General features: G+C 45.2%; 1 protein-coding gene across 10 annotated transcripts in view; it reads right to left on the reverse strand.

Moving 5' to 3' along the window:
* The window catches only part of ADAMTSL1 (ADAMTS like 1), a 936,448-nt gene that overhangs the window by 405,112 nt on the left and 505,507 nt on the right, over window positions 1–25,829 (reverse strand). For 4 of the 10 annotated variants that reach the window (XR_002097365.1, XR_002097366.1, XM_019517536.1 and 1 more), the window contains exon 1: window positions 19,906–20,118. The exons of 1 other annotated variant lie outside the window; for it this stretch is intronic. Coding sequence is in view for 6 of the 9 variants with exons in the window: in XM_019517536.1 (XP_019373081.1) it covers window positions 19,906–19,968 (63 nt within the window). In the remaining 3 variants the exon portion in view is untranslated. Of the gene's footprint in view, window positions 1–18,124; window positions 18,537–19,905; window positions 20,119–25,829 lie in introns of those variants that run through there. 5 more of the 10 variants (XM_019517534.1, XM_019517532.1, XM_019517529.1 and 2 more) reach the window with 3 other exon arrangements.

Below are 25,829 nucleotides of genomic sequence, written 5' to 3' on the forward strand. Positions count from 1 at the left end.
ACACCCCAACACCTCCATTTCAGTTTTCACTGACTGACTTCCTTGCCTGCATTGCATGCCAGGCCTGCCTCTGGCTTCTTTACTATTCCTTCCATCCAGGACCAGCACAAACACCACACAGACCAAATACAGATGCTTTCTCTGCCTGACAAAGGGTTTTTCAACTCAAAAGCTTGATAAGACATATTTCTCTAACTATTCAGTTGGTCTGTTAAAAGACACCAGATTGACCCAAAGGACCTTGTCTGCCAGTGCCATGTCCTTAGACCAGGGGTCGGCAACCCCCCGCACATGCTGAGCATGGCACTTGAGGCCATGTTCCTTGGCATGTTGGGGCCGGGGAGGCAGCAGGTGTTTGCAGGCTCCCAGCTGCAGCCAGCCCCACCTCTGAGTAGTTGCTGCCAGCTGGGAGCTGGGAGGCTGCAAGCTTCTCTGGGAGCAGCCCAGGCTCTGTGGCTATCAGCAGCTACCCAGAGCCAGGGCTGGCTGAAGCTGGGAGGCTACAAACAGCTGCTGCCTCCCCACCCCTGGCCCAGGCCCCAACAGGAGTAGTGCCAGCACCTGCTGCCTTCCCAGAGCCCAGGGCTAGGAGACAGCTGGGGCCGGGGCAGGAGGGCAGCAGCTGTTTGTGGTCTCCCGGCTGCAGCTAGCTCTGGCTCTGGGTAGCCGCTGATAGCCATGGAGCCTGGGCTGCTCCCATGGAAGCCCTACTGCAAGCAGCTCCATGGCTATCAGCAGCTACCCAGAACCTGGGCCAGCTGCAAACATCTGCTGCCTCGCTCCCCCAGCCCCACCTCCCCCTCAGCCCCAGCCCCAGCCCTGGGTAGGCAGCACATACCAGCAATGCTCCCCGCTGTGCTGCCCTCACCGCTTCTGCAAAACAGTGTTGGAACCTGGCGTGGTAGGGCACAGCGGGGGGCACAGACAGCTGCCTGCTCCCAGCTCCCTGATGCTCTGCCGCACTTCCCCTGAAGTCGGAGGCAGCAGTGAGGGGCACAACCCTGTGCTGCTGCCCATGCTGCCCCTGTGCACACAGGGGAAGTGTGGCAGGGCAGCAGGGAGCTGGGAGCAGGCAGCTTTCTGCACTCCCTGGGTTCTAATGCTACTTTGCAGGAGTGGTGAGGGCAGCACAGCAGGGAGCATTGCCGGTATGTGCTGCCTCCCCAGAGCCCAGGGCAGGGGCTGGGAGGCAGCTGGGGCTGGGGCCGGGGCAGAAAGGCCACAGATGTTTGCAGCTGGTCCAGGTTCTGGGTAGCAGCTGACAGCCACAGAGCACAGGCTGAGGGGCAGGGGCTTTAGGTGGGGGGTAAGGGGCAGCAGAGCTGGGGGGCAGGGACAGCAGGGGTGGGAGGCAAGGGCTATGGGTGGCAGGCAAGGGTCATGAGCAGGGCTGGGGGCAGGGGCTTTGGGTAGGGCACAATGGGGACAAGCAGGGCATCTTGCCATGTACCCCCTGCCCTCATTTTGTTTGTCTGGGATGCCGGCATCTTCCAAGGTAGGCACTGTGGGTTTTTTTGGCACTCTGGCCAAAAAATGTTGCCTACTCCTGCCTTAGACCAACACCCCTAGCACCTGACCAGAAGGACGCAGGGCCCTGGGCACATCTAAGCCCCAGGGATGAGGCTGGCAGGGAGAGTTCTTTGGCAGCTGCTGGAGAAGAAGCTCCTGCAGGAAAGGAAAGAAAGACTCTGTAGCAGTTTGGCTGCCTGAGATGCTGCTGGTGCTCCTGTGCTGTAGTGCTACCTGTTGCTATTTAAAGTAGTGGACCGGACTGAGGCTGTAGGGGAGGAGGAGGCCTCACTGAGGCACACTACTGTGTCATGTACTTGCCCCAGGGCCAGTGAGGGTGCACCTTAACACACACACACAGTGTCATCCACCCTTGTCATGTGTTTTGCCTGTCAGTAGCCTGAGGTGCAGGGTCCCAGAACCCCCTGCACCTATCTCCTTGAAAGCTGGCAGGCTTCGTGGCTGCAGCAGGCCTAGGAAGCCACAGTTTTCACTCCCCTGTGCCCTAACACAGACACAGTCAGTCAGTCACACAAACACCCATGTCACGAGTTTTGCCTGTCAGCAGCCTGAGGTGCAGTTTCCCAGAAACCCCTTCACCTATCTCCTTGAAACTTTCCAGGCTTCATGGCCTCAGAAGGGACCACCATCCCTGCAGTTTTCACCCCCCTGTGCCCTAACACAGACACAGTCACACAATCACCCATGTCACAAGTTTTGCCTGCCAGCAGCCTGAGGTGCAGTTTCCCATAAACCCATGTACCTATCTCCTTGAAACATGACAGGCTTCATGGCCACCACAGGGGCTAGAAGGCCTGCAGTTTTCACCCCACTGTAGCTTAACACACACACGACATGATTGTTGCTTTTAAGACTTTGAGGTGCAGTTTTCCAGAAACCCCTGCACCTATCTCCTTGAAGCTTGACAGGCTTCATACGCTCAGAAGGGGCTATCATCCTGTCAAGTTTCATCTGAATCAGCCAGAAAATGATGAAGTCATATGTATTTCAGTGATTCCCCATTATACTGTATGGCTGAATCTCTGAATCTCTCTGAATCGGCACCTAATCTTCCGAAGTCAGTTCAGCCAAAGTGACTCAGAACAGTGATTCAAATCTCCATATCTAATTGCTGGCCTTTGAATTGGCTGAATCCAAATTGAATACTTCCCTATTTGCACAGGCCTAATAAATATACACACATGCTATGTAAACAGGGAGGCATTTATTCGACCATACAGTCCTGAAGCTACTTCCATCCCTATTTCATGATACAGAAAGTGACAAAAGCTGGTATATCTTTATTTCATGGTGAAGGTGGAGGGATGTGATTAATAAATAAATGTGACTGGATCACCCTTAAAAATATGCAAGTAAATGAGGGATGAATGAGGGAGCGGGAGCCAGGTAAACAGAGTGAGTTTTTCTCACTCAACTACATGAAGCACCTCCCTTCTGAACTGCAAGGTCCATTCCTGGATCTTTCCCAAACTGAGATGGCCAGGTATGCCAAAAGCAGCATCATAAGGGATTGGATAACTCTCATCTTAAACAAGTGTTAAGTGCTCCTTTGCCTAGAAATAACTTCCTTAAGGTACAGTTTGGATGGACAACTGAATCAAATATTAAACCCTCACAATATGCAGTACTGCATTATTTTGCTTCAAGTCTACAGCCTGAAAAAACTGACTGAATTCAGTTACTTTAGTGCAGGGGTTGGCAACCCCCAGCACATGTGCCATTAGTGGCATGCGGAGACATTTTTTCTGGCATGCCGGGAGGCATGCAAAGAAACTGTTTAATTTTTTTTTTTAAGTTGCTGCTCCAGGCTCTCCCAGAGCCACAAGTCCCAGCAATGTGGAAAGCACTGGGGTGGAGCCAGAAGAACACAGGCAAGGATGTTATCTGTGCTCTACTGCCCCCGGCCCTTGCTCCCAGGCTGCACCCTCCAGCCTGGCTGGCCCCTGTGGGTGGACAGGGCTGAGGCTGGGGAAGGTGCTGCACAGGGTCACTGCCCTGGAGGTTTCCAGCAGATGGCAGAGCCCTGGGCCCAGGCATGCAGCATTGAAGTGCTGAGTGCTGGGGCTGGGTGGTCGGGACAGGGTCTGGGTGGTATGGGGGGATGTGCTGCGGGCAAGCCAGCCTGGTCAGGCTGTTAGGAAAGCTGGGTCTGGGTGGGAAGTGGGGGCGGCCCTGGGGCTCTGCGGGCTTGAGCTGTGGTGGGCAGGCAGGCAGGGGTGCCCAGCGGCACCCGTGGTGGGGCATGGCCTGGCCCACACAACTCCACAGGGATGGGCCACAGCTACTGTGCGCACATAAGGATGCTGCCTGGCTGAGGCAGGATGCCAGGCTCGAAAGGGCTTCCCTTTCCAGGACTGGCCTCCCTGCATGCTGGGCACAGTGCAAGCAGGGCAGAGCCATCCCTAGTGCAAATGCCTGACTGCGGGAGCCCCCTGGAGCCTGGGAACAGATATCAGGGCCCCCTCAGTCTGCCCAGGTCCCGGCCTTGCCCACCCACAGCTCCCCTCAAGGGGCCAGGTTTGGGGCAGGCACTGCACAGAGCAGCTCTGGTGCAGGCTCCTGGCTGGCTCGGCCCTGAGCACTGGCTGCAGCGGCTGTTCCCAGAGACCAGAGAACAGCCTGCAGCTGCAGCTTCCACTCACAAAATACCCAGCTGGCTCAGAGACCAAGCAGGGAGCTCCCTGAGCCTGGCATCCTGCCCCAGCCAGGCAGCATCCCTTTGTGGGCAGGATGGCTGTGCCCCATCCCCGCGGAGCCGCACGGGTCAGCTGGGCCCCACCTCCAGTGCTGCTGGGCTCCCCACTGTGGCCCAAGTAAGGGAGCCCTGGGGCAGCCCTCGCTCTCCGCCTGACCCCAGCTCACCTCCAGCCTGCCCGCAGCAACTCCCCCAGTGCCTACTGCTCCCTGTTCCTCTCTCCCTCTCTTCCCCCTCATCACAACACGCTTAACAAGAAAAAAAAAATCACAAGTACAAGGCAATAGATGAAGTTTTATTTATTGTCATCAGGTTTTGAATGTTTAGAAAGCCTGGTATTTACTGTAAAAAAAAAAAAAAAAGCAAAATTAATGATTATTAATTGGATTAAATATGCAGTGCATCCTGCTATGTGCCCCCTCTGCCCCAGTTCTGTTTTTGTGGCGTGCTGGCACTCCAGCACCTTCCAAGGTAGACAGTGTGGTTTTTTCGGCACTCCGGCCAAAAAACGTTGCCTACCCCTAGTCTAGTGAGAGATACTACCAGTCCCATCCATTGTGTGTATCATAATGATTGGACACACTAAAGTAGATTCTTTCTTATCTTAATTAAAATGCAACATGACTTCATTTTGATTCAACCCCATAAGTGCTAGGATAAATTCAGCAATGAAAACAAGCAAGATAAGTGATTAAACTCTGGCTATAGCCAATCCCCACAGCTGCAAAATATCACACATGCAGTAGATTCACAGATGTGTTCCATCCCCTAGATACAATCTTATTAACATTTACATGTGAGATAAGAATAACTACATGCCAATTTACTGAGGTTATTTCAGCTGGCTGCTTTCTGAATCGATTTTCATGAAATAAAAATGTGTGCTTGGGTTTTTATATTGCAAAGGAACAAATATTTTCAAATAGCATCCAGATCCTTGGTATCAAATCCAATCTCAAAAGCAATTAAATAGGACTTCAAGGTGAAGCCACATTAATGGCACACTCTTACCTCATCACAAATTACAAGCATAAGCACAACGAAACACATTAAGGGTCCAAATTTCTCTGAAATAAATTGCACACCCACCCAGAAGAAAGCCATGTGCCTGTTATTTGCATTCCAAGATTTGTTATAAGACCTATATATTCCCAGAAAGCATGTGATCTCAAGCTGGAACTGGCTCCAAGTGTTCTTTTAACAAGTGGAATAAACATAATTCATTTCAATTCAACCCATGTTTAACGTTAAAGAAAGTAAAGTGATTTTCCCTCCTGTGAACTATATGCAGTCAGGCCCGAGATTGAAATTTTAGCAATGCCTTAAACACCATCTGAAATCTGAAAGTGCTTGTTTACTGCCAGTTCCAAAAGGCTTGGACATAACACATATCTAATCTAGTTTCTTTTCTGGAGTATGGCATTAACATGGAAAGGTTGACCAGACCATTCAGATTTTGGAGAACAACTGATATCCTAAGGAAAACTGCTTCTCTCCCATGCAGCCAAAAAGACTATGGAAAGAAGGTCTCACTAACTGAAGAGCCCTAATAAAAAATATCTACAGTGTTCACCCAGGTCATTACTCTAACATTTCTGCAAATGCTTGCAATGTTTCAACCATTACCATGGAATACCATAGCAGCAGGAAAGAAGCAGCAGAGCTGCCATGCAATTCTACTACCATTTGAAGCACCCTTCAACTAACACTGATTTCATTCAGCCTTTATATCCTACCAATTGTTTTCCTCCAGGCTGATGTTACTCTAAACAACAGTGAATGCCAATGGCCCAGAATACAGACTGCAGATATGGCTCATTACATATTTCTGTTGACATCTGACTGGCTTTCCTCATTCAGGCAGTCATAGGCAGGTCTCAGCTTGAGTTCCCTAGGAGCCATCCACTGATTTGTCTATAGTAAATTCGATTATTCAGTATACTCTTCTTCACATCCAAGATAGCAATTGCAGAAATATCACCTCATGCAAACAATTTCAACCAATATAGTTACAGATGACAAGCATATAAAAAACTGCCAGGAATAATCAAAAGCAATCCTTTCCTTATAGCTCACTGCCCTAATACACACTTAACCTCAGACTGACCCTGTAACTACCACCTGATGCAGCTGCAGTCCTAAGGCAGAAGGAAGGAAAGTGAAGACTTGTGAAAAATGCTCGGAGGAAGAGAAATCCCCTGTGCTATCAGTTAAGAAAGCTGGAAGAATCAGGTACATTCATATGAAGAGATGAATGAAGAGCCAATGACTGGGTCACTTTAGTCACAGATCTTTATACAAGGAAAATCAAGTTTTAAACTCCAGTGCAGCAAAACCTTTTCCTACCAGGCAGATACATAGGCTGGGGTTTCCACAGGAGCCTAAGGGAGTTAGGCACCCAAATCCTACTGCAATTCAATGGGAGCTGGACATCTGTCTTGTACAGGTTCTTCAGGAAATCCCAGCAGGCATTTATGTTATTTGCAGACCATGAGCTGAACAACAGGTTTTTCCCACTCCCTCCCCCAATATAAAGCATGCAGCAATCATTTAAACCATCTGGAACAGTATGGGATATAACAAGACAAACAGTCACACAACCTTGAAATACAGCAGCTGCCTTCACCAGACAGGAGCTGTGTCCATTATGAGAGAACTATGTTTCATCTGTGTGTGTGTGTGTGTGTGTGTGTGTGTGTGTGTGTGTGCGCGCGCGCGTGTGTGCGTGCGCTTGTGTGAATGTACACATATATGAAGGGGGAGACAGAAAGAATAGCAAGACCTCAATTCATATTCTAAGCTCTATAAAAGGAATCCAACTCCAAGAAAATATATGTCTTCTTTACATACTGGAATTCAATTTAAAATTCAGCTTCGAACAACTATATCCCTGTTGAATCCAGCCATTTCTCTATGTCACACTGAGATCAACACATAGAAATGTAGATCGTGTAGTTCAGTTCCTCCTCCAGTTCCAAAAGTTCCAAGCTCCTTTCTCTTCCTCTAGTAAAATGTAGCTGCAGTCATTTCCTCCCAGCAGCCCATGAGTGCCAGTGATTAACCAGAAACACAGCCCATCAAAATGGCATTTAACCCATTGATGGACGGGAAAGCCAAGGTAGAGACTGAACCACAGCTATTTATTTCCCAGATGACATTTGTTGCTGGTTTGGCATAGGAAATTCAGATCATCTGGTTCTTATCATAGCCCTGCTTTTTGGGGATATGATGAACTGTCAGTGACAGTACCCAAAGCTCTTCTGAGGCTGTTGCCTAAACTTGTCCTTTGCTACTGCAAAAATGATACCAGTGACAGAAAGGAATACTTTCTCTGTATTGTACAGTCCTCTTTCCCTCTCTCTAACCAGTCACACTCCCACATGGATTCTGTCAGGCTATCTATTCTTCCTCTTTTGCAATTGTTGGTGTTTCTTTATTGTCTAGCAGTGTCAAGAAGGTCAAGTTCTTGTTAGAGACTTTTCAAGAAGCTTCACTCAGTACTTACCTAGGTACATAATCCTGGGAGACAAATCAGTGACCTCCTCCTTTTTTAAGGAATATATATTCATTCACCCAATGTAAATATATGGTTTATAAGATTTTATCTGCACAATGTTGTGTATCTTGCCTGCATTCCATCTGAGATAACAGAAGGATTACAGCTCAAACAGAAAATTGCTTGGAAACTGATGGAAGGCAAAGCTAAAAAAACTTCACAGCCAGTTGAATTAATATTGGTAATTACTGGGGGGGGAAAAGCGCCCAAGATGCATCTGACTAGCTGTTGAAACTTTTTGAAACATTATCTCTGCAAGCCTCATGAATAAAACATTCTAAGATTGCCTGTCTCCAGTGTCCCAAACATATGTTCAACATATCTAGGTACAAAGCATTGGACATTGTGCGATACAAAACCATACGTAGTATTAACATAAGTCAGCTCTACGAAAATAAATGTTAATCTTCTGCACAGAATGTAGGATATGATAAACCTCATAAACCAGGGCCATGGTGATTTTCAAGAAACACCAGGTCGCCTTAGAGGGATACTAGTGGTGGTATTCTAGCTTCCCAGCAGACAGATACCCATTTCAGGGCAACCAGTATCACCACAACTCATGCTCCCATATGTACCTTATCCCAGAAGCACTCCCTTCAGGTTAGGATGGAGAAACAGTGGTGACAATGGGTGCATCTACATGCACATTAACTAAAGCGCATTAATGCACATGTAGACATGCCCTCTGAGGCACTAGGAAAATGTGCACTAGTCCGTCTTAATGTACATTAACTAAAATGCATGATTTTTAAGTGATGCTTAATGCGCATTAAGTAAAAAGCACATTTTTTGTGATGCTTTATTGTGCACTGAAATAAGCTAATGCACATTGAAGCACATGTGTAGATGCACCCAGTGAGTTGGGAATCAGGCACTGCTGTTACCTTTACTGTATCTCTTCTAAGAATGAAGAGAGAAGTTCAGTGGTCTGAGCTGCCAACTTTAAAGAGTGATCCCCAAACTACACAAGCTATATCTTTCATTCAGACAAAACTACTGAAGCCAAGGGGAAATATGTTTACAGAGAAGGCTCTTTAAAAAGCAAACATAATGGTACTCAGGCTTTAAGAACAATTAGCCATGCTGCCTAGCAAGCCTGAAGTGTGGCTATTACAGGACAGACTAATGAGGCAATGAGTTAGTGTAGTCTTATTTAAAGACTACTACTGTTCACAGTACTGCTCAAACCATCGATAAAGCACTTATCGCCTGAAGTGTAAATCAATCAGTGGGAGTTGGGTGACTAAATGCCTTTGTGGCTTTGGCTTTCTGGCACATACCCTGGAATGATTAAAGTGAATAATAATAATGGCGAGCATCAATTCCCAGAGTTAGAAGCTACAATCATTTGCTTGTCTTGTGGACTCTCCACTTCCTGAAGAGCTATACTTTCTCTTCATGTGGTGGTGTGCCCATTATACAGAACATTGCGTTGCAATGCCACTGGTATTTCTCAACTGGAAAATTAGCCTCTGAATTTGTTCTCTTTTTACAACAACTAAACTAAGGTAATGGTTACAGAACTCCCCCATGGAATACACTTGGTACAGGATATGCCTCATGAGATGGTGGGCTCCCTGCCCGGTTCTTTCCCCATGGGATGTCCCAGTGTGGGAGTATGAGTTGTGGGTAAAAGGACTGATCCCAAGCATCTGGTTCTGCAGACCCATTTTCAGAAAAAAACAGCTTGTGCCATGAATACTTTAAAGTCGGAATTTTTTTTAAAGTTATAGGCAGAAAATCCCCATTTTTTTTCTTATATAACTTCACATTTATTCTTTATTATTATGTGTTTGGATCTCTCGCTGAAGAAAAACAGGGAGGGAGAGATTGAGGAAAGGAATCTTCATGATGCTGCTCTGCAAAGTTCCTCCTCAATTGCCCTGCTTCTGTAAATGGGGAGAAGATAAATTCTTTCTGCTTATATCTGGTGGAGTGGCAGCTTGCCACTGCCTACTTCCCAGCAGTGCTAGTCTAATGGAGCCAGGCTGCCAGGGACTTCTGCTGGATTCAGCTACTTCAGGAGCAGCACAGAGGGGAAGGGATTCATGAACAAAATATCTTAGCCTCTGTATGTCCACTGCCCTGCATTCCAGTCCTGATCTATCCCCTGTACATGCTCCCAGAGACAAGAATGAGGCATAGAAAGGGGGTATAGAGGTGCCTGATTCTTCTTCCTATTCATGTAGGAAACCTCTATGGCATGTTATTAATTAGTATTAATGCTGAATTCACCCAGCGAGCACCACTGCCAATAATACATAGTGATTTTAACTGTACTGGCAGAGGATGACAGGAACATTTAATTCCTCTGCTTATTGAGGAATGCCTAACAGAATTGAATGGCCAGTGGCTGAACAAAGGTACAATCTCAATGTCAGTCCCATTGATTGTTTTAACTCTGTGAGGCTTGCATTGGCCTGATTGTGTGCCATGTGGCCATACTGTCCTGAAGCTCTTTCAGGTTGCAGCCTATCATCTTCTACAACACACCCTTGAGTCCAAAGCAGTAGATCTTTAAAAAAAGACATCTAAGAGCCAAACAACTATTCCTCATAGCTGGACAGGAGGTCCTATCCCAGGGGAAATGAGCCAAAGGTGAGCTCATTTTTTCCCCTTAAAAGAACAGCAGCCAACTGTGGGGGAGGGGGTTGGCAAAGCATGCTGCTGACACCACATCACATCAACATGCTGCACACTGTGTTCACCATAACATTTTATAACAATGCCTTATAAAATCAGTCTATCTTTCACTCCACTTACTCACATAAAATAAACACCCAGGGGGCAATGTGAGTGAGAATGAGACAGACAGAGAGAGAGAGAGAGAGAGAGAGAGAGAGAGAGAGAGAGAGAGCTCACACAAACCTGAATTACAATACCCTGATGTATTTTACTCATGCTGCACAAGTGTAAACATCAGACAAAGGTGATCCAATAGAGAGCAAGTATAGCTGGCATCAACCTCAGCCTTGTCTTCTAATTGAATCAGATCTGTTTTAAGATGAATACTAGTTCAGATGCAGGATGGGTGAAATTATTTCGCAGAGTTCTAAATCCACCCAAACACTGTAAGTTCAAAAGTTCAATTTAAACCCAAACACTTTGGGTTTGCATTCTGCTTCAGAAAGACTTTTCAGGGAGAGGGACAGACAAGGAGCATGAAAAGATATGGCAGGCAGGGGAAGTAAAATAAATGATTATGATTCATGGTAATGTGTATTGTGTGCTAAATGGTTTCCAAATACTCAAAAATGGAAGTCTCCAGCTCAAAGAAACTCATAATCTTAGGGCAGGCTGAAAAGTAGAAGACAAAGTCAGGAGAATGGGAACAGCATGCAACTGGTGTACAAATTACCTTTATTTGCTATACATAGCACAAAAGAAAGAAGCAGGTAATTTGAGATGCTAAGTATGAACAATATGGCCTCATGAATGAAATCAGAATGGCTAGGCATAGGAAGCTGCATGGGAGAAGGCATCAAGGTGACTGTAGAAATGGATGTAAAACAGTATTGAGAACAGGCAGAGGAAAGAGAAAAGAGGAAGACAGAAAAGAGGAACACAAGAACAAATGCATTGCACTAAATGTCAGGCATCCACTGGTATCAGAATATCATATTTTGGGATTAAGTGATTTGCATTATAAGGATCTCATGGGAAAACATCTTCTAAGAGAAGCTGAATGCAAAATGAAACATGGAGCTTAATTAAAAGGTGAAAGGTTCTGCAAACTTAAATTAGTTTTGCAATCTTATAACCATATGTGAATCACGCAAATCATCGAAACCCAGAAGGGAGATTCACCCTCAGTTTGAAAACCATTCTCACCCTTTCCATTTACAGTTGCCCAATAGGCCTGCCTGCTTCTGTCTTTCTCTTGATTTCATAGATTTCATAGACATTAGGGGCTGGAAAGGACCTCACAAGATCATCGAGTCCAGCCCCCCCCGCCATAAGCAGGAAGTCTGCGGGGATCAAATGATCCCAACAAGATAAACATCCAAACACCCTTTGAATGAGTCCAGAGTAGGTTTTATGATTTCATCTCTTATGGAGTCAGCAAATTTTGGTTTTCTCTGAGGCTTAGACCATTTTCTTCTGTTAAGTCATGAATGCTCTATGCCTTTTCCATCATGGGAACAACGTAACCTTAGGCAGGCCTTTGAAAGGGTAGCTCTACTAGAAACTGCATGGAGACTGCATGCCAAAAGAGCGGGAGGCTAGCGTACAGCAGCGTGACAGGTTCATCATTTGTGGTTTCTAGAGCCCTGAAAAGTGGCAGAATGCCAGCCTGAGAGCCTCTGCCCTTTAGACTTCAAATCCCCATACAGGCCAATGCTTGTAACATCACCACCTTCATGTGAGTCAAGAGTAATGGTGACCAAACTTGGGATGTCTGGCTCTAAAAGCTGATACTGCCTGAACTAAAAGAGCATCTTCTGTGAAGACGGGAGTTAACAGGCCCAGAGCTTTCCATGTGGCATAGTCATGACTAGAATGGATCAGAACACTGCAGTGGATGGGTGTGGGGTACAGCAAGAAGGCAATGAGAACAAGTATTTCTGGATAATAGGTACAGAATATTTTGGGATAGGGAAGTGAGCTCTCCAAAGATTTGTATTATTTCAGATAATCATCCATGACTTTGGGGCTTATCCAAAATAAACCAAACCTTCCAAATGTTTGAGGGTCTCCCATCACTTGCAGTCACCTCATGGAGTTGTACTTGTATTTATTTTAATGATGAGGGGCCATTCAGAGGGTTGAGAACTTTAGCCTGAGTGGAGCCAAAAAAACTGAAAGGCAAGTGTTTATGTAAAAAAGAGAGAGAAAGAAAAAGAAACACACGAGCTAAGCTCAAGTTTCCATATCATAATAAAAAAGGGAGAACAGCACAAAAAATGCTCACAGAACCCAAAGGAACAACTACAAATCTTGGAGTTTGTCTAACCATTTTTTCCTCTTAAATCACTGTCAAATATAGGTACATTGATCTTCTGTTGATGTGTGCATTCTCTTTAAAAAAAGAATCATTAGTTTATATGAATCAAGTGAGACTAAGTTTGTCCAGAATAGCAAGTATTTTTTCTTAAATAAATCACATAGAAATAATGAAGAGGCAAAACCCACATAGGTTACCAAGACTCCTGCCCTTATTAGTTCCCCCAATATCCCACATGTGGAAAAATAATATATTTGCATGGCTGTCTAAAGAGAAAGAAAGAAAGAAAGAAAAGATGATGATTATGCATGGATTAGAGCTAAAATCCTGTACATAAGAAACTGCTCTATGTACTTCACTCTGTTTTAGTATAAATCTTTACTAAGTTTACTTTCTTGTTCTCTCTCTTCTTTCCCCTCTCTTTTAAATGACTAGCTCAGCTATTTCTTCTTTAAAACACTGTCTTGGCTAGCTCTTTAAGGAACACATTGCTGATATCATGCTGACTTGAACTTTCCCTATATTTAAGTTACAGTAACTATGAAAATGTCATATCCAAAGCACATTTATAATGAGAGCCTATCCACATACTAAAATGAAAAAGTAAGGCAGCAGGGGGCCTTGTGTATAAGGCAGTTATATTAGCTCTCAATGACAGATGGCTTTAACAGTCAGACTGAAAGGAATAAACACATAAATAAGTAAATAAATAAAATCCCCCAATCACATTTCAGCACCAGAACAGCAGGTGTCCTTAGTGCTTCCTTTATTCCTTTTCATTTCTGGTTCTACTGATGCAGCACAAGATTTGAACAATACTCCGGTAGGCTTCAAACAAGGGCTAAGATTATATCCAACAAAGTAGGGAGGGGATATTTGACACCCTTACAGCACTTTCGTGTGGAAACAAAAATGAGTTATATTTATTTTATGGGACAGTTTGAATTTATTATATGTTGCATATAATTTCCTGTCTCATTTCTTTAGTGGTCTTGGAATTTATTTCAGGATGTCTTACATTATCACACACCCCTTTCCCACCACCCTGACACTCTCTGCTAAACTTGCTCTTAAAGAAGTCCTAGAAATGCAGACATCCCAGGACACCATCTTAAGAAATAGTTGAAGCTCTGCAAGAAATTCCATAAGGCAACAAAGATGAAAATGGAAACTGTGAAAATTAACGTATTGTAGAATCAGTGAACATACAACTTATTTCTCTACATAAATATAAAAAGGAACCCACTTATAAGATATATCCAAATAATTCACAGGTGGTGAAACTATTAGAGAGTTCTACATATGCCTACCTCATAAGTGGAATAAATTTCACATGTACTGTACTTTGCTTTCTCTCCCCTCCCCCAGTAACCCATCTATAATGCCTTCAGATTTCACCACAGTTATTTTGGTTATTTTTACAAGAAATTTGGACAACGTCTAGTACTGGCAGGAGAGAGAGGTTGGTTGGTTGCTTGCATGTGAAAGTAAATTTAAACTGTTGTGATTTAAAGAAATAAAAGCATTTACCCATTTTTAAGAAATGCAACACAATCTGTATTTTGGTGAACTCCGAAGGAGTGATACTTCATTGCACTGACAGTGAACAGAATGAAAGTCTTGTATTGTGTTAATGGACAGGAGTATGCCTACTGAAGTTCAAGTTATAATGAACCCCAGGTTACGGGGAAGCCATTCTGTGAAAAAGTAACATTGCTATAAGAAGAGTAATAATACAGTACCACACAGTAGTCTACACACTTCTTTGCTGGGCCCTCAATGCCTATAATGGCAAATCTTACACTCTTTGAAATGCAGTGAGATTGTCTGCCTACTTTGGCAAATAGGGTGGAAATAGGAGAGAGGATGGCACTTCAAAGGATTCAGTTTGTGTCACGCATTGACCACTGCCAACCACCCACATAAAGCACCATTAATAATTAAACACATGCAGAAGGAATTGCCTATTGCTAACTGGCCCACGCGTAGCTTTGCTGTCAGAAAAGTGGGCACCTGATATTTATGGTGTATCTTTCCATGATTTGCCTATAGGTGTCCACTTCCTCTTTTTCTTTTTTCTTCTTGCACCCCATTTTTCTTCTCTATCTCTTATTTCCTGATTTGATCTAAATTGTGATTTCTACTTTCATCCCCATATTTACTGTTTTCTCCCTTCTCTCATTAAAACCAGTTTTCAAGCTTATGCCATCACACTCTGCTCTCCTCTACCTGTGTAAGCATTCTAGCAGCCATATACAAGGGTTTGCAAATACTACCAGACACATATTGGCCGAACACCTACACCTACTGGTCAGAAGCTCTATAGGGAAGCTATAGGGAAGGATTTGGTTTCTTTCCTGTCATTGTCATGGTTGGTGGTAACCATCATCTTTCACAACAGCCTCTGTGACCAGTAGGTGTAGGTGTTTGGCCATTTTGGGCTTGTGCAGGCATTTCCGGTACTGCTAATTTGCAGTGTGGAGGAAGAGGCTTTGACACTGGAAGATCCCGATGTCAAAAAAATCCTGCACCTACAAAAAACAGGGGCGGTGTATGTGGTGGCAGTGGGCGCTGCCTGAAGCTGGAACCTGGCTGGCTAGAGCCATGTTCCAGCTGCTGGCCAGGCTTCTTCCTTCAGGATCGCCATGGCTGCAGCCCCCGGAGGCCCCAGGAACCCAAGTAAGGCCCATACTGTGCCACGGCTGTTTGTCACTGGGGAAACGCATGTTCCCACTCATGGGGACATGCCCTATATGTCTGGTACTATTTGCAACCCCTGTATATGGGTGCTAGAATACTTACAGAGGTAGAAGAGAGCAGAGAGTGATGCTCTGTCTTTTTTCAAAGTGCTCCAGCTTTTATATCAGCTTCTGGCTACTAGTTGTTTGCTGTGGTTGACAACTCCCTCTAAACTCCTCCTGGCTACTAGAAGGAAAACGAAGCACTCTCTTTCTCTCCACTTTCTGATCCTAGAACATCATGACTACAGGATGGCCCCTGACTATTGGAGAGTGTCTTCACTACCTTACCTCCCTCCTCAGCTTTCTGGTCATTTCCATACAGGCTCCTTTCTTCAACCTCTTTTTTATTATATTACTTTTTAAACAGAACCAGCATTTGCCTCTCCAAATGCTCAGCACAATGAAATAGGCTGATATTGGTCAGTTCTACTGGCACCCACAGGGTTCTGATAAAACTAGTCACTGTAGTAGCTAGAGAAAGCAGCAGCAGCAGTTGTAATGGTTCTGTCTGCAAACTCAGGCTAGCAACACTAGATACATTCAGTTTACATTTGAATGGTTGTCCTCCAAACATAATGGAAATTAAAGCTCAGATTATGCAGAAGTTAATGACACTGTCCTGGGAAAACTTCTTTGCCCTGATTAGTGAGTGCTCAAGCATCATATTCATTGATTAGTTTATTCAGTTAATAATTAATAGAGTAATTCATTCAGTTAACAAGTTGATATGGGCCACTGTGGTTCTGGCTAAATGTGTTCTGATGCTCCAGATGTTCTGAGGTGTTTTATTTTGTCTTGCCAGACTAAGAATTAAACCAAAGGCTTAAAAATACCACCAGAAACCTAATGCCTAATGCCACCAACAGTCTTGACCTAGGACCAGGTCCTATTAATCTCAATGAGAATTTTGCCTGAGTGAAAATTGCAGGACCTGGGTCCAAAGGAGAACACTGCAGCACCAGCTCCGTTTATCTTATGGCAACAGTTGGATACAGATTCTCACAAACTCTTGAACTCAGTGGAGGAAGAGTAAATAAATGATATACTAGGAGAAGCAATCTGGAAAACAGTTCAGCCAAGTAAAAGAATTCTAGAACAACATATCAAGAAATGACTTGGATATTCACATAAGGAATATGGTATGGTCTGGAAGGAGATGCAAAGCATTCAGGGTACACAGTGCTAGCCAGATTTTCAAGTCAGATGCCAAAACTGTGCAAAATGTTGAACACACACCCTTTTTTTACAGATAAATCTTGAACTTGTACATGCAAACAGTGCACATCTACCCAGATGGCACGACTGAAGGCCACTTTGCACATGCAAATTAAGCCACATGGAGAATGCACATGTGTAATTTTGGAGCCCTCATTGGAAAATCCATCCCTATACAGCTATAAAAGTAGAAACAGACGGTCAAACATACAGTTACAGATAAACAGATCTATACATGAAGGAAAATGGAAGAGTTAACTTTCTTACATTTAGATGTAAACAAGGAATTTAACATTTGTTCTACAAGCTAATTATGTTTATGCTCATCCAAGACAGATCCACTTAGATAATAGAAGAGTAGAGTGCCAGAGAGCCTGAAAGGAATAGGCTATTGTGTTTGACTAGTTTCCATGTATAAATTAGAGCAGAGAAAAAAAGAAAGTCTGCAGAAAAACACATGTACTTTATTATAATTCCTAGTGTTACTCTCGCAACTACCACAATAGCAGGCAAAGGAGCTAAAGACCACTGAAAACAGGTAAACAGCAAATGCAAATTTGATTAAATGCCTTTTTGACAAGAAGTGGTTTGACTTCAAGTTTGGATGAACACATGTCAATGGCTGGTCATGGTTTCAGCCACATTCTCGTTGAGTTAGACAACTGTGGTTTGCTTGGGTTGCTTTTTAGTTTTTAATGAAACAGGGAAATCTTTGGAATAGAATGCCTGCTTTCTTTTGTTTCTTTTAAAAGTGGTGTGCTACTATTTCCTTAGGATACAAAAGTTCATAGGGCAATGAGCAATATTCTCCAAATACCTGATCTCAGTCTGGAGAGAGAGAGAGAAAGAGAGAGAACATCATTTAGACTTAGGTTCAAAACTGATTTAAGAAGTCACAGACTCTGAGCATTCTGGACCAGATTTTCACATGTGCTTATGCACTTAACTTAGATATTGATGGGATTTATGTTCCTAAGTACAGGTGAATATTGGGGTGATACTCTAGAGCAATTTACAAGGTAAATTCGCAACCCCACCCCCCTGGGAAAATCATCCACTGAGAGCTTTTCAGTGAGATTTTGCCCCAGCAAAGCCTGAGGTGCCCAGATAGAGTACATTCATCATTACTCACAGCTACATCCTTTCAAACAGGTAGAGAGGTAAAACCAATGCTGGATGTCAATTGTCTCAGCCTTTTATTACAGTAAGGCAAGGGATGAGAACACGTCTGGGCTTTGCTTACCTTCTTGCTGGTACACTTATGCAGAAGGCCAAGTGTAGCCTTCAGCATGCTGTTCTTTCCATGTGGCAGTTTGTACACATGTGGTATACACAACAGCGAGTGATATATCACTATGGAGACCAATACCAAGTCTTGCTGGTGGGCTGAGTGCTTACTATACTATCCTTAACCTGGTCAACAGGACTACAGTACTCACCAGAGCAGGGAATGCTTCTACTGTTACATCTGCAGGACTGAGCCAGTACTTTGTACTTACAGGTTCAAACTCTGAATATAATTTCAGCTCTATAACTCAATATTTTCTATAGCTCAATATTTAATGGGGTTGGTGAGTTTTAAACAAGAACAGCATCCAATCCAGTGTTTATGGGCCTGACCCCAAACCTACTAAGGTCAGCATGGGTCTTTCCACTGATTTCAATAGATTCTTCATCAGGCACCATATAAATAGATTGGATGGCAGGCTCTGACACCAACATGTATGTTGATATATCTCAGTGCTTCTCCGTTATATAAGTCCAAATCAAAATTTAAATTCCTGCTGTCTTTACTCAGTCAAATCTCCCACTGTAATCAAGTAAGGGAGAGAGAAAAGAATGTCCAAGATTCTGAAAAAGAAAGTTGAGCTTTTTTCACATCACAATTCTTAAGGCACAAAGAGTTCTATTTTAAAAATCTCTTGCAAAAAAAAAATCATGCAAACACAAACTGGTATAGTATGAAATATAATGCATAATGGTTGGCAACAGAATGCACTATTTATTTTCATGAATTAGGGACTGAGTACATAATTCACAAGCAGTGGAGTGAAGTAACTACAAGTAGTGAGGGTCTGATTTTAACATGGGGCCAAATCCTATAGTATGTAAAGAAATTCTGATCTTTGGAATATAATAATGATCTTGCAGTTATTACGTGAATAAAATATGGACTTTGGTGTAAAGTTTTACATTCATTTACAAGATTTCTTGCTCTGACTCAATTCAAATTAGTGAAACAAATTTTCTGAAGAGACTCAATTTATGTGCATGCCAAGAACACTTTGCTATTAAAAGTATGCACTCTATTATTAATATTTTCACTGTAGAGTTTTGGGCAGTAAACGTGCAGTCCATACCCATTAAATTAAGTATGTGAGTCATGATTTTCATGTGAAAATCTGATCCGGAATGCTCAGAGTCTGTGACTTCTTAAATCAGTTTTGAACCTAAGTCTAAACAACGTTCTCTCTCTCTCTCCATACTGAGATCAGGTATTTGGAGAATATTGCTCATTGCCCTATGAACTTTTGCATCCTAAGGAAATAGTAACACACCACTTTCAATTAAAGAGCCCAGCTGTGGGGTTCACCTGTAGAGCGTCTTATCAATGTGATTGAGAGTCACTTACAATAAAATAAATAAGGAATGATAAATAACAAGGACCAGCTTTATATCTCTAAAGTGCCTCTGAGATCACGTAGCATAATATTTAACTTCTAAAAGTTAGTATTGGTTTATCTCTCTAATGATTTACAGTAATTATCAGAGATAATCTGAGTTGGCTGCTGGAGAAGTTCCAATACATGTTGTACCTGGTTTCTCTGCATGTGCACAGGAAAAAAAAAATTCCTTTGATTTACAAAAAAGAGAAAAAAAGGGACGAACACCCTCCCCAGCACCTAGTACATAAAATTCCATGAGCACTACAATGTGTTACAGTTTCATTTCAAGGGGCAAAAAGGGCTGTTGTCCAAATTCCACGCATTCATATCACCATTCACATTATATCACTCCCCAAGTTTGCATAAATCTATGCCAACCTTTGGGTTCTACCTGCAGCAACCTATGCTAACAAGACTCAGAGCCCAAGTTACATTAGAGAGGCTGAAACTTGTGGAAGTGGTTCAAAGTCATCTCTTTCTACCTGGAGTTTGAAAGATTAAAAACAAAGTCAACTGCAACAGTTAAGTATTTAAATAAAAGAAACGGCATTTACCAGGAGCAGGGAAGCCAGGAGCGGGAACAGAGTGCCAGCAGTTGCCCAACGGCAGCATTCCATGCTTGGATCCTTGCCGGAATCTGAATCGGACACTGTATAAGCTGCTAAGTGCTCCTCTGCCTGCTGTCACATCCAGTACTGGTGCTAACACTTCAGCCCTGCCTATCAGCTTCCATCAGCTCTGCTCACATTTCCTGACCAAGGGGTGGGTGGGGGGTAAGCTGAATGGAATCTCTCTCCAAGCAGGCAGCCAGCCAATCAGGCTCTTGCTAATCAGACATGCAGAATAACAAAGGCAAGGGGTCCAAGGAAAGTATAACAGTGAAAGAAAGAGAAGGAAAAAGAGAGACAGCGAAGGAGGAGGAGAGAGGCAGAATGGCAAAGATGACTGTAGTGCTCTGCCTTTACCTAACTGTACTGCTGTACTTGCCATGAGCTGTTTGCACTTATGGCTAGTATGGTAGCTCTCCTGACTGTGCATAGTTCCATTTGGGATGGAAACTTAATCCATGTCAATATATAACATATGCCATAAAAGGCAGAAATCATGACAAACAGAACTCTCCAAGAGAGAAAGGATATTTTACTTAAACAATCTCCTGTATTTTTTAAAGGGAGGTGGTTTGCAAATCCTTTTTACACCATTTATGCAAACCTAAGAGTTCCCCTCCTCACTCCAAAATTGACAAATAGTTTTAAGTTTTCTTACAAAGCTGGGTGAGAAATTGTTTCCCATTTTGCAAAATTTTTCGAGATTGAAAATTTTTCCCTTTCTACATTGGGATTAAATAGAGACCTGTCAAAATTTTTCATAAACAACCCTGTTGTTAGGACATTTGCCAGGTGCATGTTTTAACTTCTGGGATCCTGTACTCTCCAAGTTCTCTATTTTGTACTATGAAATTGCATCCTAAATACAATGAATGCTTCAGCAAAACTGGCTCATTTACGGGGAAAGATTCATTTTCCATAACTGGCCTTTCAGAAAATTCCTAACCTGCTCCACTTTCTAACCATTTTGTGGTTGCTTATTGTACCTGGATGGCAGTAGCCAGTTATGTACATCAATACACCTGGGAAAGGTGTCGGCTTGTAAAATAATGGAAAAAGAAAAATTGTTTCTTGAAGAAGAGCAATTCAGAATATCTGCTTCCAAAAGGATCTACTGAAGCTGATGGAGGGATCTGCTTCTTTGATTTAGTTTAGGTAACTACTAATCCAGGTCTAGCTTTGCTTAATTAGCAGTAACATAGCTGTGGTTCTCGACCTTTTCTGTACCAGGACCCATTTATAAACATCAATGGCCAGTCCTAACCTAGTGCCCCCAGACCCTGTCAGTGTCCCTCACCTCTGACCCACAGCGCCCTGACCCTGCTGATGCCTCCACTTTTAAGCCACAGACGCCCAGCCCTGCCAGTGCCCATCAATCCCCACCCACAGCCCCCTGGCCCTGCCGATGCCCCTCACACCCAAGCCATAGTCCCCTGCCCCCCTGGGCCATGCTGGTGCCTCTCATTCCCAACCCGCAGCCCCCTGTCTCCCCCTAGCCCTGCCAGAGGAGGCCCCCAGCTGGTCATGGCAGCCTGGTCATGGTCCCACCCGCCCTCTGAGCAGCATCTCCTGGGTGCCCCGCCCCTGTGAGTACAGGCACCGGCCCCAGTACTGCCAGCCCAGCCACACAGCTCCCCACCACTCCTGAAGGACACCCCTATCCCCTTCCCCCACTGGATGGGCAGGGACCTTCACCCTTGTCTTGATGCAGCCTCAGTGCCTGGTCACCTTCCCCCAGTGCCAGCCTGCACCTGCTGCTTCCAATCATGCCAAGCAGCTACTTGTGGGCTGAAATGTTGCCAGACTGCAAGAGGAAACTTATGCTTTCCCACACATTTCTGGGACTTGCTCATGGCCCTTTCAAATATCCTTGTGACCCACTTCTGGGTTGCACCCCATGGGCTGAGAAACACTGATTTATAGCAAACCTGACTAAAGTGTAAGATGTTTTATCTACAATTGCCACCAACTATGGCTAAATACAGATGTTCAAGAAGCCCAAGGTGGAAATGCTGTAACTTTCAAGCTTTACTATAAGTGCCCAAGGTTAGGTCAGGAGTAAGCAGAGTACACGTTAGCCCTTGGTGTGGGGGAGGGAGGGAAAGGGGAGGCTCAGAACCTGCCTGCGTGGGTCGAGTCCAATAGGTAGAAGGGGCTCTCGTATGCCTCCCAGTGTGCCCTGCGGGCTCCCCGGGCTGCTGATTAGCTGTTGGGGACACCAGGGCTGCCTACCTGGACCTGATGCAACAGTGGCTTATCATGGCATGTGCCCTCATGTCCACAAGCCACCTAGTGTGTGTGTGTGTCAGATGCCTGGTGTCTCAGCCGAAACTAAGTATGGGTGCCGATGACACAGAGCTAGAAGCTGAAGTAAGAAAGCAATAGGCGAAAAGTCCAAGCTGTCAAATGGAAAGTCCCAACCTGTAAGCAACTTCGGTTGCACATGCTCAATCAGACATAGTTCACGCGGCCAGTGCGTGATCAGCCAGAATCTTCCATGCAACTCACATTGCAATTGGCTAACGACGACATATATAAACCACTATAATTTCCGCCCAAGGCAGAAACCAGCTCTCATCAGAGCCCGGCTCACGCGAGCCCAGAGCTGCCTCACAAACTGGCCATTTGTGATTGTTTCTCCACCACCACTATCTCCCGGCATACCCCACCCTGCATGCTCGAATGATCCGTCTACAGCTTTCGAAGTCGAAATATTCAGCTGTCGTCCGAACTTGAATCTGTAACTACGCAAGTTGAACTGTCTACGTTACGCTCTGAACCTTGGTAGCGTAAGTTAATAAAAGTTTTCTTCTGCAACCATACGAGTAATTGCCGCCTGACTCCTCGCTGCTAGACCCCACCTGCTCGATTGTGTCGGCCCAGACCATGACCAACCAACTTGGTCGCCACACCTGGGTTCTGTGCATGTGTGCATGTGTGTGTGTGTCCTAGACATGTGGGTTCTCTGTGTGTGTGTGTCTGTCTGCCCGTCCGTCCCAGATGTCTGTATTCCAACCCCCTGGCCACTGGTGGTGGCCCTGGCCCTGCAAAGCAGCAGGGTGTCTGGATCTATGAAGCCATAGCTGGATAGCTTCTCACACTTAAACAAAACCAGTGGAATGTTGCCCAGTCTGGAACTTGGAAACTTCTTCTTAGTTAACATTAAGAAAGTGGAGAAAGACCCTGGCAGCAGCTGGCAGTATTGATGCTGAGAGAGGGAAGAGGATAGAAAGCCATGGGGGACTCAACTTACCAACAAGAAATCTTGTAGTGGCAGGGGGAATGCCACGCATGCAACTGCCACCCTTCTGTTTAATTAAATGTTGCAGCTGCCAAATGTTTTATGTGCATAATAAAGAAAACTAGAATTTTACCCACTTCAAAACTTGGACTCAAGCCCAGGGGGCTGCCTATCTTTGCAGAGGCTGCACCAGTCCCCTGCAGTGGGACCCAGGCCTGGATTAACCTGACCTGGTGGCAGTTGAACCTTGGCTGTTCCCTCCCCACCCCTCCCCCCTGCCATGGGGTAGTGAGTTGGCCCTGGAAGGTAAGCTGAGTCAATGCTTGCCCTGGCATCAGGTCTTGGGCAGCCTGGTCCCCCTCCCGTCCTGCACTTTTGCTCCCCAAAGCAGGTCCTACCAGACACCTTCCTGGATCCTTGGACCCTGAGTCAGCAGCTCCCACGTGCCACATCTCCTGTTCCAGGGTCCCCTGCTCCCCAGCATCAATGCACAGTGTAGAGTACTCCTCCTTGGCAGCCATCCAGGGTTAGCCTCTGTGGGACTCCCATTCCTGTCACCCCAGAGAAGAGTCCTTGGAGTGGGACTCTCCATGTTAAGGAGGTCTGGGATAGTTTCTCTGCAGGAGGTGGTGTTGATGCCACTCAGGGTTGTTGTAGCTGGACCCAAAGTGGTCTTTGTGCATAAACTCCTTATCCTGGTGCTGAAATTCTCACTGCTCCATAGTGATGCAGACTCTGTTAGACAGCAGGTGGCCATCTATAGACCTAATTCTTGGACCTTCACATCACATTTCTGGTCCTGGACAGCTTGTTCATGTGCCATGGTAGCACAGGTGCAAGCAATCACCAACCGTCCATTCCAACCTCCCACATCAAGGGTCTCATTTTGTCTTCATGTTGCCAATGCTGTCTACACACACATCTCCAGCGCTCTGCAGGTATCCAGTCAACTATCCTAGATCCAGCATCATGGGCTTCCCATGCAACATCACAACTGGGCCTCCCAATGCCAAATAGGGAGTCTGCAGACCAAGGAGACACTGAGGGACCTATGGCAAGTCCCCTGTCCAGACTTTTTCCCCCGCCTGGGGCCAAAAGCCATATGGCTGCTTACAACTCAGTACTGACCACATCGTGGAATGCCTGCATTCTGCCTCCCAATAGGGAAAACCTGGATGCCTGGGGTTCATCTCCTTACTGTGGGAGTCGGGAGGGTTGGGAAACCCAAGTGTCCAGGTGCAGCGGTGAACTTTCTTTTGTTCTCTGGGAGGAGAAGGAAGGCAGATGTAGGTGGGGGGATTCCCTAGGGGGAATTTTTCCAATTCCAGCTGTGCCTTACCTGCAGCAGTGCTCATATGTATATGTTCTGAAAATGGCACCCAGAGGCATGCCCAAGAAAACCTGCAGTTGTGACTGTTAGTTGCACCTCAGCTGTGGGGCTCAAAAAAAGCTTTCAGTGTTTTTTGGGGTGTATTTGGGTGCTGGTTTGCATTAGGTGGATCCATGTCAACGTGCTAGCCTCTCAGGAAAGCAATGTGACCTTGAGGGATAGGGCAGTCAGTTGTCAATTAACCATATTTATGGTCCCACTCAATACAACACAGACTAATGAGCCCCCAACAACATGAAAAGAGGCTGAGGGAACTGGGTTTTAGTCTGCAGAGCAGAAGACTGACAGGGGATTTGATAGCAGTCTTTAATTACCTGAAGGGTGTTTCCAAGACGATGGAGCTAGACTGTTCTCAGTGGTGGCAGATGACAGAACAAGGAGCAATGGGCACAAGTTGCGGCAAGGGAGGTTTACGTTGGATATTAGGAAAAACTCTCACTAGGAGGGTGGTGAAGCACTGCAACAGGTTACCTGGAAAGGTGGTAGAGTCTCCATCCTTGGAGGTTTGTAAGGCCCAGCTTGACAAAGCCCTGGCTGGGATGATCTAGTTAGGGACGGTCCTGCTTTGAGCAGAGGATTGGACTAGATGACCTCCTAATATCCCTTGCAACCCTCATTTTCTATGATTCTATGATTCACAATAGAGGGTAATGAACCTAGCACCTCAGCTTCATTCCAGGCCAGTGGCATGGTGGTTGCAGAGGTGGAGCGGGAGAGAGCGTGTTTGAAAGGCATGAAGTCAGTGGGGAGCATCAATATATCAGTAATATCAGTTTTCCATCTGGACAATTGTCAAACCAAGAGACACTGAATGTCAGAGTAGGTAACCATATCCTTCCCCATGAGATTATGCCAACCTACCAAGGAATCATATTAGACAGTTCCCTCACAACTTCAGATAACTCAGAGTCACTGCACTTGCAATGGTACTTGGGCAATGGTACTTGCAAAGGTATTTGCCCTAGGACAGAGGTTCTCAATCCCTGGGCCATGGTGGGTTGGCTGCCAGTCTGCAGCACAGTCGGCTGCTGGACTGGAAGTGATTGCGGACCAGTGGACCAGCAAACAGTGGCCCCCTGGGAGCCAGGCAGAGAGGCTGTGGCTCCTTTTGCAGGGCCCCTGGCAGCGCAGGGTTTGCCCCACCTCCCGTATCCGAGGGAGGGATATCCTTACCCATCTTCCAGTTGGAAATTCTGGCTGTGCTTGGCTGTGGCAGCTGGGGCATGGTTTGCTGGGCTG

Source organism: Gavialis gangeticus, unplaced genomic scaffold (assembly GCF_001723915.1).
Source record: "Gavialis gangeticus isolate Ggan-Ray unplaced genomic scaffold, GavGan_comp1, whole genome shotgun sequence".
In the NCBI taxonomy this organism is placed as follows: domain Eukaryota; kingdom Metazoa; phylum Chordata; order Crocodylia; family Gavialidae; genus Gavialis; species Gavialis gangeticus.